Here is a 16,254-nt window from a genome sequence, read left to right as displayed (position 1 = left end):
TCACTTGAACAAAGATGAAATTTAGTTCCATGTTGCCCTTTAAACACCTACTTGCTGTTCTAAATAAAATCTTTAGTGTCTCCACTTCCTTTGAAAAATTAAGATGATGGCACACTTATATCACGCACGTGGGATTAGAGAGATTTCAAAACTTAAAACTAAAATGATTAAGCAGTAAGCCTCACCTGTAAAAAAGAAATAAATTTGTCTCTGGAGACCACAGTCTTTAAATTGCTACACACACACACACATACACACAGATTTGATATAAAAGTGTACTTCACTGACTTTCCAACTGTAGATCCAGTAACTGTCTTCTATTGGGTTTTGTCAAAAACAATGTATTCAGTCCATTCCATTAAATACTGAGGGATGTTAATCTTGTTAACTCTAATGTTCTTGCTGTCTGTGGAGACTCACAATCCTCTTCTGAGGCATTAAAATGTTTGGCCTGAACATCATCTTGTCTCCCAAATTTTACTGTTTAATTACACATAGGAAATTATTTCCTCCAGTGGCTTTTAAAACTTCCAACCTATTAATTCAGGGAATATTCTTGGGAATTCTCCTAACATTAAAAAGGCACCATAATTAGCTTCTAGACATATTTTAATAGATTCAAGTAAACATGTCTATGGTGAGGTTTTCTTGCCTTTTTATCTTTGTACAACATTCTTAATATTATTAGCAGCAACAAGCTATAATTCTTAAATCAGTTGAAACACTGCTAGCGCATAAAAATCATGCTTTGACAAGAATGGAATAAAGTTCTTGGTTACAGTAAAAAAAAAACTGGATAATACACACCAAACCATATCCCCCAAAAAGGAGATATTTGAGAATGTCATGTCATTCTATTAGAAAAAATATCAAAATACAATTTTGAAAACAAAGTAAAAATACAATAACCCCTGGTTCAATTTGCAGAAAAATTACAACCCTTTGGCTGCTCTAAAGTACTACATTTCTGATATCAAAAAAGGAGGGAGGAAAAAAAAAGGGTAAGGAAGTAACAGGCATTTTATATATGGGACAGAATAACCTAAACTACTACTACTACTACTACTGTGACTTACTGCCACAGAAAGGAGAAAAGTTTTAAAGCCAGGAATACTTTCAAATATTTTGTTGCTTCACAATGCCTTAAAAGCTAAAGAAGCTAAGCAAATATCAAAGGAGATCTATCTATCAGTTTATCAGGAAGTAAAAAATTAATCACTGAAAGACTATCATCTGTCATGGATCCAACACACATCAACTATCATATCAGTTCTGAGGGTAAACACATCACCTACTTGGCTACAGATTAGATTTCAGTAATTGATGAAGGTATTCTGATAAAATTTTATACATATTTTTTTAAACATGATAAATAAAACCTGTATTATCCAGATGAATTTTTGGGATTTTATTTTATGGGATGTTTTCCTACAGGTCACACGATTTTTGTCATGCTTATATAAAATAGTTCAATATTACTGCTTTAAGCAGTCCAAGATTTCAGATATTTTTCTTCATACATCCAATTTAGGAACAAGAACATAAATATCATATTCTGAGGGTTTTTCATATATTAATTTAAGTCCCCAAGAATGTTAAAGGTATCTCCAAAAGCTGAAAATCAAATCCATCAGCTCCTTACCCCTTTTTTGACAACAAAATGTAAGTTCCAATTTGCAAAGCATGTCAGCATTCTCATACTTGTCTTCTTCTGCCTTAACCCAAAAACAGGATTCTGTCATCTCCTGAGGCCTGATCTACAAGCAAGAGACAAAACAAAATTTTATTAATTATTTTGATACTATGCAGAAACTGTGCTCTGTAAAGTCTAAAGCACATTAAATATTTACGAGCTCTGTAAAACACGTGAACTTTTAGTATACAACTCATCTTTAGAGTTATTAATATATTTCTCATTAAAAATAATAACATTTAAAATAAGTGGGTTTGGAAAAAATTATTTTAACAATGCAGACAACACACTTTGTTATCCAAGATCTAAAAGGAGCAAATTAGCCTTGGTCTAGATTTAAAACTTGGGCAAACTTCAAATCATCTCTGAACACAGTTGGTTTAATTAATACTAAGTACCTTACTTTTCAGAATGTAGCTTGGATTACTTCATTAATTCTGAAAATCTCTTTACTGACTTATTTTTGGTCTAAATAATTATAGTTTCCAAACTCAGTAGGCTGATATATTTAATCGTGTCACAATGGAGAAGGAGAAAAAAACAAAACCAAAACCAACCAAACCCCAAACTCAGTCTGTATTTTGTCAGCCATTAAATTTATGTAAGTACATTTATGTAGGTACATTGAAGTTCTACAGACAAATGGAGAGACCTGCACTCCTTCTTTCCAGTCCAGGCTAGATAGATTTGAGACACTTGTCTGGAAACTGTATATCAGTATATTTCAGTGACTGATCCAACATAAGGTGTCTGCTGAAAAACGAAGCATAATAGGACTCAGGAAGCATAAGAAGCCACAGTTGTTTTATTCTAGACCAGAACTGACTTTTCCAGGCATCTCATAAAGTCAACAGATACTTGCCCAGATGATTCATGGGTTAATTAAACACAGTTTTCAAAAAACAATGAAAAGCTAAAGACAGAAAGTATTCATATCTTACATAATTTTAACTAATATATAAATTGCTTATCTAGCCTTACTTCTGACAATCTGTTTTCCCCAAGTTCAATGTCAAATTTTACATCAAGTATTTGTCATTAATCAACACTACCTTAGACCAGTTGAGTCTTTTCATGGTAACCTCAGGTTTGAATTCTTTTTTAGGCTTCATTCCAAATGGCAAAGCACATGAAGGCGGGGACCACTGTATTCCAGGCAGGCCTGGCAGAGGTGGTGGTGGAGGAGCACCACCAAAACCCAGAGGAGCTCCCAAGCTATTCAGAAGTGGTGGAGGAGGAGGGGGAGGCGGTGGTGGTGGAATTCCTCCATTAGAAGGCAGTGGTGGAGGAGGAGGGGGTGAAAATTGATGTGGTCCTGCACCTTCCAGTGGAACAACAGATGCATCTCCATGAGTTGATGACAGAAAACCAGGTGGCACAGAGCCATACTGTTAAGGAAAATAGTCTTATTCAGTTTCATAGTTTTATCAACAAAATGCTGAAACAATCATAGTCTATAGATTAAATACAGAAAGCCAGTTGAAAGTCAATGCCATTGTCTTGTATAGAACAGTCAAATAAGAATGATAACGAGCCTAATGTGCTTTTGATTTCATGATTGGAAGTCTCAATATTTGAAGTGGACATTCAGACCTGGGGGGTGCACACCAAAAATGACAAACTGAAATGGTGTTTCCCACTTTTTGTATTTCACTGACCATGAGCTAAAAAGGGTATGATAGATCTCCTGAGATCTTATCTAGACTACCATGGTTTAGCTCAAATTAAAAAAAAATAGCATCCTAGTCTCTGTTGTTCTCATCCTACAGATGACAGGGAAACATTCCAAGTACAGTACATAACAGCAAAATCTGAAGAGATATATAATTCTATTGAAAAACAGGTATCTTCCAATGTAGGAGCATTCTCATTCTACAGAATTCAAAACATGAAGCAATAATGAAAATATATCCTTCCAAAAATTAACCTTCCTTACACACTAGCTTCTTATTCAATATAGAAATGACATCTATAATGTATCAAAATAGGATTAGGACTTCAGCAAGTCTAATAAAATTACTACTACTATTTGAAAAACTTCTATCATAGGCCTACAAACATAAATGAGAAAGTATCTGACAAAAACAACAGAAGAATAAATAAGAAATATTTATCTCCTGTTAGTAGCACTAATTACCTCTTCAACTAACTATGAGTTACTGATTATTTTAGAAAATTAAAAGAAATACAATTGGCAAAAGATTTTAAATTTCTAAAAGGAAATAGCTGAATATCAATAAATACAAATAAATGCATGCACAACAGCATGATAATGTTTTGAATTTCTGAGCATAAGCATTGTTTACATTAACAAATAGACACTGAACAGTTGGACTCCAGAAATGAAAGAAACACATACCAGCTGCAAGAAGAGAGTAAAGGAACGAGACCAGGGGAAAAATAGTATCAGAGGTAGAAGTCAACATGCTAAGTAGCAACTGATGCCATATGGAAGCCAAAGTTTAAAAGTACTAAGTTGCAGTAATCAATTACCTGACATTTACAAAACTTTTCATGTATCCCATTAACAAAAGTGGGATAATTCATGGTATGAAAATGAGTGAGCAGAATCATATGTTATGCTCTCTGTCTGCATGTAAAAAAGTTATATTTCATGCGGTGAATAACAGAAAAAGTAAAAAAGGGAGGAAACCAATTTCACTTACAAAAAGTATTTAAGTATGACTTCAAGAAATGACACACAGAAAAGTATTTTCTTAATAAATGATGTGCCACTGTTATTATATTTGGGTTTTTAGAATGCAACAATTTTTTGCTTTTGTTAAATGTTTGACTTTGACATTAACAATTAATTTTGACCAGAAACATGAATTAGAATGACATTTCTAAATAGACCAAAGCAGAGCAAAATTAATTTTCCTCACTAAGAAAATTAAAAAAGCCAATAAATATATATTTTTTAATCCTCAGAAGTATTAAAATAAACCTATATAAAGCACGTCTTTCTGATGCTTTCTTCTTTAGCCATTTTTGGACTGTTCTTCTTATTCCCAGAAATAAGACACAGGAAAAATCACTTGGTCACACAGTCTCCTTACATAAATGTAAGAGTTGAAGTAGTTACAAGTAACTTAAGTATTACTCTCAAAAAGTCTGCACGATTCCTCTCCATCACATTTTCAAATATCTATTTATGTTTGAAAATTGAAAAATTATCAGGAAATGTTCTTATCCAGCCACAGGTTATTTCTTTCACTGCTGGATATCCATGGTAAGGCCTCAGTGTAGCAAACTGCATAATAAGCAATTTCCAGTGCAGGGATAAAGATCACAATGATGAATGCTAATCTAAAAGCATAAGACTTAGTACCCTATGTGGTTAATTGCTTTGGAAATCTATGACTCTGAAAGCAAAACCCAAATGAAACCTAAGAAACTAGTTTAATTAACTGAGCCTAGGCATAAAAGGATCATCTGGGACCTCACAGCTAATTAATGTCACATTACAACTATTTATATAAAACAGAAATAAAAGAAACTAACATTCAATAATAATTGATAAAGATTCTTTAATAAAACTCCCAATTGCACTATCAGAATCTGAAGAAGATGCAAAAGGAAGTCTCTTTCAAAAACATTATTTCATATATTCATTTATACTCTCTTTTACCTGTGATTTAAAAGCTTGTAATTCTGTTTCAAGTTCATTGATTCTTTCCTCTTTTTTTTGCAGCAGGGCCTGGGTCTCCTGATGAACTACAAAATCTTTTTCAAACTAAGAAAAGAGAAAAAAAAGAAAATTGTTGGTACCAGTCAATTCTGCAGTTTCTTTAAATTCCAACTTTTCCTTTTGTGCTTGTTAAAAACCACATGATAACAATACCAAGCACACATGTCTGCTATTCCAACTTCCATGTGTCTACTGAGTGGAAGGACCATCTGAATCACCAGTACAGGTCTTTACTATACAAAATGGCATAAAGACTTCAGGTATATTAAGTTAGTATTACACAGAGTAGCTTAAAAGTCATGGATGTACACTAATACAGTCTGTAGATAGGAAGGAGTCTGTTTTTATTCTCCCATTGTTTATTTTATTAGGGAAACTGATAACTGCTGAAATGAAGTATTCAGTTGGTTTTTGGAAGAGTTATACATGAAAACTTAAATAGTAGAAAGATTCTCAATTAAGGTTTACTACTTTACTCCACTTGGCTTCTTAATCTACAAGGAACATCCAAATGCCCACTTCAACACGGAACTAATAATAAGTTGAAGTTAAGAACTATGCCATGGTTCAGTTATGCCATTCATTAATCTATTAAGTAATCCCATGTCCCTCTTTTGATCACATGATGATGTGATGAAGAATTACTTACTTTTCTGGAAAGTTCAGAAGCCCTCTCTTCACATTCTTCTAATCTTGCTTTATCTACACAAACATCTGGAAAAAAATCAACAAGCACACTTACATATACACAGAGAACACAAGATTCTTAATTATCTCTTCAGTTTCATATAAGGAAGAATGATGCAGTAATCATTTCCAAACATGGTACTTACCTAGTAAGTGGCTGAAATTTATATCTAATCTCTTACGATACGTGAAATCTGGGTCTGTTCCACTTCGATGTAACACTATCTGTGACACACACTCTTCAATTAATTTGAAATACTGTGGACTAAAGATAGAGATAAGCTATTTTACAGATATTTATTAATCAATCTAAACTTAAAATCTTGTCTATGAACAAAGTAAAGTCAAAAGCTTTGGGCTGATGGGCTTCTATAGAAAGGTAAAAGTTTCAAAGGAAAATTACAATTGGCAGTTTATTACACAAAAGGAGTTTACAAAAAGCCTGAAAAAACAGTGGCCCTAAAGACAAATAATTCTTTTATTATAAAATCTACCTCTCCCTCCCTATGGATATATAGGGAGGAAAGATCACCTCCTGCTTCCTCTCATTAAAGAAAACGCTCTTCCTTCAGCTTGATTCCACTAGTTTTGTGACTTTTGTAAGTACAAGTGCATTGCAGCCCTGCTTCAGTACAAGGAATGAAAAACACCTTGTTCTAAAATGCCAGGGGGTATGACAGCTGGGTCACTTGCCCAGAACATGCAAGCTGTGAATTCAAACCTTTTCAGGTGGAAGATGTCTAGCACAGATGTACCCATAGCAGGCAAGCACCCTTAACTTTAAACGTACATCTGTGCTAGACATTGCCTGAATGCAAGGTTATGTAGAATGTTGTGCAGAAAACAGATGGCCCCCTGTTCATACTTCGTTCCTCCAGTGTTTCCTCAAAGACAACACAAGAGTTTTGGAAGGAAAGTATTTGTCAGCTTGAAACACTGAAGTTTTATTAACTGTTTCCCCCTAATTTATCTGATGAATTTTCCAGGAGACACAAACATGTCTATACTAACCTATAATGTATACTGAAAATACTCAATTCCAACCCAAAAGTTACTCTAAATTAGGCATACGTTCAGATTTCTGTATAAAGTGCATGTCTTTGCATACCTGGTTTTGTCCTTTGACTCAAATATACCACAAAATTATAATGCTACTACCATGATTTATAACTGATTAAGATATCTCTCCCGATCACTTATACTCACAATCAATAAGGCCCAGATCTTAACAAAAATAGTTTTGTATGTTTATAAAGTATAATTATACACAGAATTATAAGCAGAAGAGACAAAAACATTTACATGGCATTATTGATTCCAAGTTGATTCTTTTAAACATGAGCTCACAAATTACAATTCAAACAGAAAGACTAAAACCTATCATTGGATTTATGGAAGAAATGTTCTATTAATGACTGAATAATTTTTAAAAAAACCCCATAATTAACATTTAACACAGCATTAAACATACCGGATAAAATAATCATTTCTTATCAGCAAAAGATGTTGGAGAATAGAAAGAAAATATCCTTCAGCACTAGTGTCCTTAACTGTATTCCACACCATGTTGTAAACATCATTTACTTCAGTGAAAGTGTTAAGGAGAATAATAACAAAGAATCAAAAAATTTCAGTCAAATGTTTACTGACAGCTTCTTTAAACAGAAATTATAGCAGAAAAATATTTATTATATGCTTTATTTTATTCATGTTTGTCCTGCTGATATCATTGAATCATTTATGTTGGAATAGACCCCTAAGAAGATGATCAAATCCAACTATTAGCTAAGCACTGCCAAGTCCACAATTCAGCCATGCCACTACATGTCTCATCTAGTGTCCTGGCTTGTAAAGTAGGCATGTATTCTATTTTGCCATCTGTTGGGGGTTGGGCAGTTTTTCTTATCTCTTTCAAGAACAATGACACTGCCAGGAAGATAATCTCCTGCTAATGGGCTATTGAATTACTCACTGTGGCTGGTAAGATTAGTTACATCATCCCATTGAGAGATGCTCCACCCAGAGGGAGGAGCCAAGCATCCCTGACACCATAAAACAAGCATTTCTGAGACCACAGACAGCCTTCTTCGCTGGATTTCCGAGAGGAATCAGGAACCAAGGCCCAGCCGCTCCTTCGCCGCATTTTCGGAAGGGATCTACACCCTTCTGCAGATCGCCGCTCCAGGAGGAGCAGCCACCTTTTGGCTGGACTGCTATCAACACCCTGACTTCTCAGGGTGTCAGGTTTTTTCTCACTCTGCCAGTGGTTGTTTTGCTTGTACTAAATTACATTGTTATTTAGTTTTTTTCTTCCTAGTAAAGAACTGTTATTCCCGTTCCCATATCTTTGCCTGAGAGCCCTTTTAATTCTGAAGTTGTGATAATTCGGAGGGAGGGGGTTTACCTTCTCCATTTCACAGGAGGCTTTTGCCTTCCTTCACAGGCTCCTGTCTTTTCAAACCAAGACATCTAGAAATCTTCTGAAGTATCTCCAGGGATGGGGACTCCCTCACTTCCCTGGGCAGCCTATTCCAGTGCTTGACAACCCTTTCTCTGAGAAATTTTTCCTATTATCCAATTTAAACCTCATACAGCACACCTTGAGGCCCTTTCCTTTCATTCAGTCACTTGTTACCTGGGAGAAGTGACTGACCCATACCTCATTATAACCTCCTTCCAGGTAGTCATTTAGAGCTACAAGGCCCCCCTGAGCATCTTTCTCCAGAACAACCCCAGCTCTCAGCTGCTCCTCACAGGACTTGTGCTCCAGATCCTTTTCTGAACACGCTCCAGCCCCTCTATGTTCTTCTTGTGGGTGAGGGGCCCAGAATGAGCACAGAATTCAAGGGAATGATTAGTGTCTTGCTCCTGCTGGCCACACTATTTCTGACACAAGCAAAGATCATATCAGCCCTCAAAAGGATATTCTAGTTCAGATCTAATATCTTCTAAACGATGAGAAAATTCAATCATGTCTTCTTCCTTATGCTCATTGAACACTTTCAGCTGAATATCTAGTGCTTCATTCTTTATACACTGTAGTTGCTGCAATGAAGAAACAGTATAAAGACTTGTAAAAATAGCATTTCCATATGTAAATAAATGTATCTTTTTAATAAATTCCATAAGTTTATATTAGTTAAAAGTTTAAAATTCCAATAGCACATGAGTTAAATATTCAAAAGGTAAATATAACTTCAGACTGGCTTAAAATTTTTGCACAACAGTGTGTCACATGTTCTTAAGCAAAGTCATAAAATTCTGAGGAATCCGAATAAAATCAGTATAAAGCTCAGAGAGCACATTTCACCTTTTCATTTTTATTTTAAGGCTGATTCTCGTACCTGACTGCTCTTTCCCAAACTTAATAAAATGCCTTTGAGAATAAGTTATTAGAACTTGTTCTCCATTCCCACTCTCAGGCTTAAATAATTAAAAAATTTAAATAGGAATGCAAAGAGGGAAAACGAAATGCTTACTGGCAATATCTCTTTCAATCCACTGCGCATAAATTCATTTCTGATGTGAAGCCTAAAATCCAAGTCATCAGGAGATGTAACGAGAGCATTGATGAGCTGCATGCAAGCTACCTGTAATAGAGTAAATAATAAACTATCTTATTTCTAAGATTTCAATATGCATCACAATCAAAAAGACACAACAAACTAATAATTAGGCATTACATAATTTCTAATTATGAAACTACTGTAATCTTATAACTAAGCTACTTAAATTCCTGATCAGCCACACGAGCTATAAATATCAAACTCCAGTTCACAAATTTCCATAAAAATTAAATATTTGATCACTCCATTGAATTTTTTAATTTTATACAAATATCAAGTTCCTTTACCAATTAACTTTAGCAGATAAAGCATAATAATGGACATATAAAAATATTGCAAATATACATTTAGCTGTACATATACATAAGAAGTTAGTGACAGAATACAGTCTGTGTACAGTGCAACATATCTTTTTTTTTTAAATGCTGAGTAAATTAAACTCAGCCTGAAGAACAGAATGAGGTTTTTTTTCCACTTGTTTTTGAAACAGTCATTCTTTAAACATACTGAGTACTATAGAATACTTCATGGAAATTACTCCTTCAGCTCAAAAGAAAGGATAAGGCCAACTACTGAGCAGACCCTGTTCTGAAAAATCAAGAGACTCAGCTTGAAAACCCATAGCCAGGAGCAGCAAAAATTCAGTGTCCGGATTCACAAGCCTTTAGAACAATGGCAACTTACTCTTCATCTCTAATACAGATGAAAAGAGATATTATTTCCTTTTTCTACCCTCTTTAATGTTTGCATGTTTTGCTACAATTTACAAAAAATATGTTATTCAATAATTCCAGTATTTTAAGGGATTTTTAAAAGCACCACACCATTAGAATTCTATTTGGACCTTACGTACTATGTCAACAATTAAAGCAATCTGGTTCTAATACTTTGCTGTAAAGCAATTTATAGTCTAAAAAATTATGCTGCATTATGCCATAGACAAAAGGTAATACTGGAAAGATGCTATATCAGTCATCTTCAAAGTATGCATAATACCAAGTACTGAATTTACATATTTACAAGAACAACTATGTACAAAGATGTACAAGCTACTTTGACACAGACTGTGAGAAACAACAGCACCCATTAGGTTTCCAGAGGGAACATGCTAAGATTACATAACAACACAGACCACAACCATTATCACACCTTTTATCCTACTGCAAAGAATATATTATTTCAGCTGAGCTGTTATGGAGGTGAATGACAATTAGCATAATTTAGGCCTGTTTGACTGCAGTGTTAGTCTATGTAGATGAACTTACTAGCTAACACTCTAGAAGAGAAGAGCTTAGTTATGAGAACAGAGATGTAACAAATGTAAACAATCTGTTAATATGAGAGCAGTGAACCTGCTGAGAAAATCAAGCAGACTGTGAGATACAACAGGTTTTTAGGGACCAAGGGTTAGAATGACCCAATTAAGCATCAGGTATTCTCCACCCAAACCCATAAATGACAGTATTTGGAGTCCCTTGAAAAAAGAACCTTGAGGGCCCCACAGCTCTGCATTAGGAGTTGGGACCATCTTTTCAACTTCTGGAGATGTCTGAAAGGACAAGAACGCTCAAGGGAGGATGCCATGGCTGGAACCACTGTACTAACCCATCCAACACCTCTCCTGTATAAAAGCTGCCACAACAGCATTTATTCTTAGATTACTCTGTCATACTACATAACTTCAAACAGTAAAAGAGGTAAGGAACAAGCTTTGATCCTTCTCCTTACTTGAAGAAAGAGCTGAAATTAATTTCTATTCCCTCAGAACTTCTATGAAATTCAGTACATGCAAATATCTGTATTTGCATAATAATAGAAAACTACTGTTTTTATTTTATTGACATAAATAAGGAAAATCACACTAAATTAAACATATAAAGTCATAGAATGTCCTGGGTGGGAAGGGATTCAAAAGGCTCATCAAGTTCAACTCCCAGCCTTCCCACTTCTTGGGAAGTCCCAAGAATCACAGCTCGTGCCTGAGAGCATTGTCCAAATGCTTCTTGAACTCAGACAGGCTTAGTGCTGTGACCACTTCCATGGGGAGCTACTCCAGGGCCCAGTCACCCTGTGGATGAAAAATTGATACCCAATCCTAACATCTAACTTAAATATCCCGACACAGTTTCAGGCCATTCCCTTGGATCCTGTCACAGGTCACCACAGAGAAGAGATCAGTGTATGACCCTCCTCTTCCCCTCACGAGGAAGTTGCAGATTGCAATGAGGTCTCCCCTCAGTCTCCTCTTCTCCAGGCTGAACAGACCAAGTGACCTCAGCTGCTCCTCATACAGCTTTCCCTCAAGGACCTTCACCATCCTCATTGCCCTCCTTTGGACACATTCTAACAGTCTTATCTCCTTCTTATATTGTGGCACCCAAAACTGCATAGAGGACTCAAAAGGATTATTTAAATCAATTGCATAAGTTTTAAGATAGACTTCTGTAACTTACTCCAGTGTTAGACAATAATAAAGTTACAACACCTAAACAAAATAATTTAACATCAGTGGAGGGAAGGAAGAATCAAACCTAATAGATCAAACATGAAAATATATTAACAGAGACAGAGAACTCTGAATTTGCAAAAAGCATCTATGATTAACACATCTAATTCCTCAAAGATAACAAAAGAAGGAAGACCAGAACAGAATCTGCAGGGTCAGAAAAAGACTATGGTGTAAAGAAGTGCCCAAAGAAAACAAAGCAACACAAACAGCAACATTTCGTCACACTGGTGTGTGAAAGGAGATCACAAAGTAAAACAGAGACAAAACAGTTCAAAAGTGGTAGAAGAACTCAGAGAACTAAGCCAACATGAGAAATAACAAAAGAACATTCACTCTTTAAACATTCAAAGCTTTTAAAAAATTGAGGACAAAATAACTGTACTTGCTATTACATCCAAGTTTATTCTGAAATGTATCTTGACACTGAAGAAAATGAAGATGGTAGAAATTATATTGACATTTAAAAGACCATTTTAAGGAATATCTGGACAACTACTGATTGGCAAGTTTGTCTTTTTCTACAGTGGAAATATATTTTGTATAATTAAAAACAAAATTAATGAGTAATACAAAAAATGCAATATTAATAAATAGACAGTATAAATAAATGGCTTTGCAAAGCAAAGTCCTATTTCACAAATAAACGAAAGGTGTTTGAAAGGCCCAAGGAGCAGGCAAGAATGCCCCAACCTAAGTCTGGACTTCAAAAATTTAAACAAGATTGTAAAATATCAAAACAATTCAGAAAAATGTAGAAAACAGCATGCTAAAGAGACAAAATCAAAAATTCTACTAGTAAAAAGTAATAATAAATTTGATGTTTAAAAGTTTGTTTTTAAAAAGGTTTCTATGGCTCAAAAATTGTGTCATATTAAATTCTGTTGAAGTAATGTTTCCTAACATTTTCCCCCCTGCCTCACTGTAAGTCTGCCTTTGTATGTTTTGTTAGCAAAGTGTTTAACAGACGTGGCAAGGCAATGAAAGCCTGTTCCTGTCCCTTCCCCATATTCTTTACAGTGAGGGCAATTAGATAATCACCTGATGAGGAAAAGTAAATAACCTCACGTATCAAAGAGGAATATATTTACAGCGTGTTTTCTTTCAGAAAGATATTGACATTACATTAGTAGCACTCAGCTTTAGAAGAACTCAGTTAACTAGGAATATAGCTAACAATAACATTGACTGTTCTGCCCTACAGAAAGTATGTTTCCTGGAGAAAGATCTTCCTGATTTGGGGCTTCTTTGAAGTTATAAATAAGAAACAACCCTTGGTTATTCTTCTCTTCTTATAAAGCTGCTAAATAGATAACAATTTGAGCCTTTAACTATCACAGTGGATTTTTCATCTTTGTAGTGCCTGTCAGAACAATCGTATGATACTTCTCACTGAAATGTGTTATTGCCCTCATTTTATACAATTTGTTTCTCTATGTATGTCTACATTATTTTAGAAACTTAGGGGAAAATAGGACTTTGATAACTTATCAATTATTTTCTTCAAATTCAAACAAAACCTTTGTATTAGTCTTCAAGCCTGTTTCTGTGCAACTACTTTTTCCTGAGAGTGACTCTAATATGTTTGTTACTGCCAAAGCATCACTCTACACTAGGTAACAAAGAAGGGTGCTAACCCCAGCAAAGGAAACTACAACAACCAAAAGATAAATACAAATAATATAATTCTCTTACATCCAAACGCCGACACTACAATACCAAAAATTTTGAAACCACCTAAGATACCCAGTCCACTTTTCAAAAGTAGACTGAATAAAATCTTCCTTGAATTGTCTCAACAGCAACCAACAGAGATGAGAGGTTCTGCTGCACAACCAAGCACTTTGAACACAGAAAAAGCTCCTCATATTGAATATTGGTCTGTAGTCCTCTACAGCCTTGTTCGGGACATGTGGCCTTGTAGCCCACTTATTTTTGCTAGTAGCAGGCTACAGGTTTTGTATGAAGCTAACACCACATGCTTCCAGACCTCTCAGGCTTCATCAAGACTTGGCTTGCCTGTCTGGAGCTCAGTTTTGGCTTATTTAGTTGCAACAGGATTTGTCTAATAACAGATCACTATCACTCCACCAGCTGTACATTTTTCTTAGCCTTGTACAAGTTTCTGGCATAAAGTTTACCATTACATACATTTCTGTAACTAGTGGATAGAATATGACCATAAATTAAATGCAGCATAGAAATGTATAGGCATGGGATGGGGTAGAGAAGTGTTAGCACTACTGAGAGCAATTTTATTAGACCACTAAGACATCACTTAGACTAAAAATTAAATCCTTGGCTTTGAATATCAGGTGTATTTTTTAGGCCCACAAACTGCACAAGTTACAATGTCACGACAGAAGAGTTTGGGCATCACAAGTGGTTTAAAATGCAAGCAACCAAACCAGTTAAATTTACTGCAATAAAACCTTACAGAACATATTGTCTTATTATCTGAGTATGGGCTTTATTCTTAAAGCTTTTTGTATTTGTTTGGATATGGGTCCACTTTATGAGTATTTGTCTTCCCCTTCAGCAGCCAAGATGAAAATTTTTACTTCATCTAATTTTGATCTTATTCTTGTTGAAACAAGTTATGCCATCTCCAATTCATCTCTCTGGAGTACAAAATCTTTCATTCAATTGCATTTTCCGGATTCAATTAGTTGTGCCATTCAAAACCAGTAATTCAGTGCACTGACAGCTGCCACCAACACCTGCTCTCCTGTTAACATCAGCAAGGCATTTCAACGATTGTAGACTTCCCTACCATAGAGTCAGTACCAAAGTACAGTACTACAAGGTTACATTTACATTTCAACTCCATGTTGTTTGATTATATACAATTTGGAATCTTTGTCATTGTTATGACAGCAGTTTAAAACACAGTATGTTTTTCTCCAAAACATTAGGAATGGACTGTTAAGCAAGGAAACAGCATTTATCACAGATGATTTAAATTATCAGTGAAGAGTCAATCAGAGACTGAAAAAGTACTACTATGAAAATCCTGATCAAGAGCAAACTATAGTTTTATCTTTGAGATAGAAAGGCAATTTCAATGAAAGGATATCTACAGATGTAATTATACCCAAAAAAAGACTATTTTCTTTTAATTTGCCAAATCAACACACCACATGCACGTGTTACTCAAACAGAGCCATGATACAACGATGAAAAGCAAGAAAATCATCAGTAAGATGTACTGCTATTCTATTATTTCTAATCACATTTGATCAAGTGGGAATTAAATTGCAGCTCAGAACAAGAACATAGCCTTCCTGGAACAAACAAGAAAAAGATCCATTGGATAATATTAGCTAACTATTTATTTGTGTAGGAATACAAATAATGAAAGTTCCAAACATAAGCCTACAAAAAGCAGAACGAGAAAAAGTTATACAAGAGAAAAGAAAAACAAGACTAAGCAAGGCACAGTGCTTACACATCTAGATTTGAGTAAATTAGATCACAAAATCTTTTTTCTAAGTTTAAAAACTTTTTAAAGGACTAAAGATAAAGGCAATAGCAGGAACCTGATACTAGATCACAAACATTAAAATCATACTCCAAGTGAAAATAATTCAATACCTAGGGGTTAGCATAAAATACTTAAATCACACAAGACCACAATAATTTAAAATTAGTTTGTGCAGTCTTGACATTTAGGTAACGTAAGCTTTGCTCTGATTGACCCTATCACATAAGCAGTTATGGAAAGGACCTCCCTAGCACAGAGCAACCAAGAATCAAGTTATTCAGCAAACCAAAATGTCACAGCTATCTCACATCCTCCTAGTATTAAATTATAAAGATTAAATGGTATTCCTTGACAATTGAAAATACTGGGAGGATAAGGCTATTGATGAATACCTAGGATCTTTTACTTTCTCACAAAAATGCTTCTCCTAGGATATGCATGACCTGCACATTTCCAGAGGAATGAGCAGTATTCATTTTTCAGGAACTTAACCAGAAAAGGAAAAATTGCACCTTTGCTTCACCATTGTTCCTCTTCTCAGTCCTAACTGGAAAATTAGGAGCTGGCATCTGCAACTAGATCTGCATGGAAGAATAATACTCTCCTGTTAGTTAAACCACCTGCTTG

At 34.9% G+C, this 16,254-nt stretch overlaps 1 protein-coding gene across 14 annotated transcripts in view; it reads right to left on the bottom strand.

The window, feature by feature from the left end:
* The window catches only part of DIAPH3 (diaphanous related formin 3), a 206,003-nt gene that overhangs the window by 152,144 nt on the left and 37,605 nt on the right, over positions 1–16,254 (bottom strand). For all 14 annotated transcript variants that reach the window (XM_064408643.1, XM_064408636.1, XM_064408637.1 and 11 more), the window contains 8 exons: positions 9,551–9,661; positions 8,998–9,116; positions 7,543–7,659; positions 6,218–6,336; positions 6,034–6,098; positions 5,325–5,429; positions 2,746–3,081; positions 1,643–1,757 (listed from right to left, as the gene is read on the bottom strand). In XM_064408643.1, the coding sequence (XP_064264713.1) occupies positions 1,643–1,757; positions 2,746–3,081; positions 5,325–5,429; positions 6,034–6,098; positions 6,218–6,336; positions 7,543–7,659; positions 8,998–9,116; positions 9,551–9,661 (1,087 nt within the window). The remainder of the gene's footprint in view (positions 1–1,642; positions 1,758–2,745; positions 3,082–5,324; positions 5,430–6,033; positions 6,099–6,217; positions 6,337–7,542; positions 7,660–8,997; positions 9,117–9,550; positions 9,662–16,254) is intronic.

The sequence above is a fragment of the Passer domesticus genome, chromosome 2 (genome assembly GCF_036417665.1).
Source record: "Passer domesticus isolate bPasDom1 chromosome 2, bPasDom1.hap1, whole genome shotgun sequence".
Taxonomy (NCBI): Eukaryota; Metazoa; Chordata; class Aves; order Passeriformes; family Passeridae; genus Passer; species Passer domesticus.
Note: the sequence above shows the minus strand (reverse complement) of the source record. Positions and strands in the feature narration are given on the sequence as shown.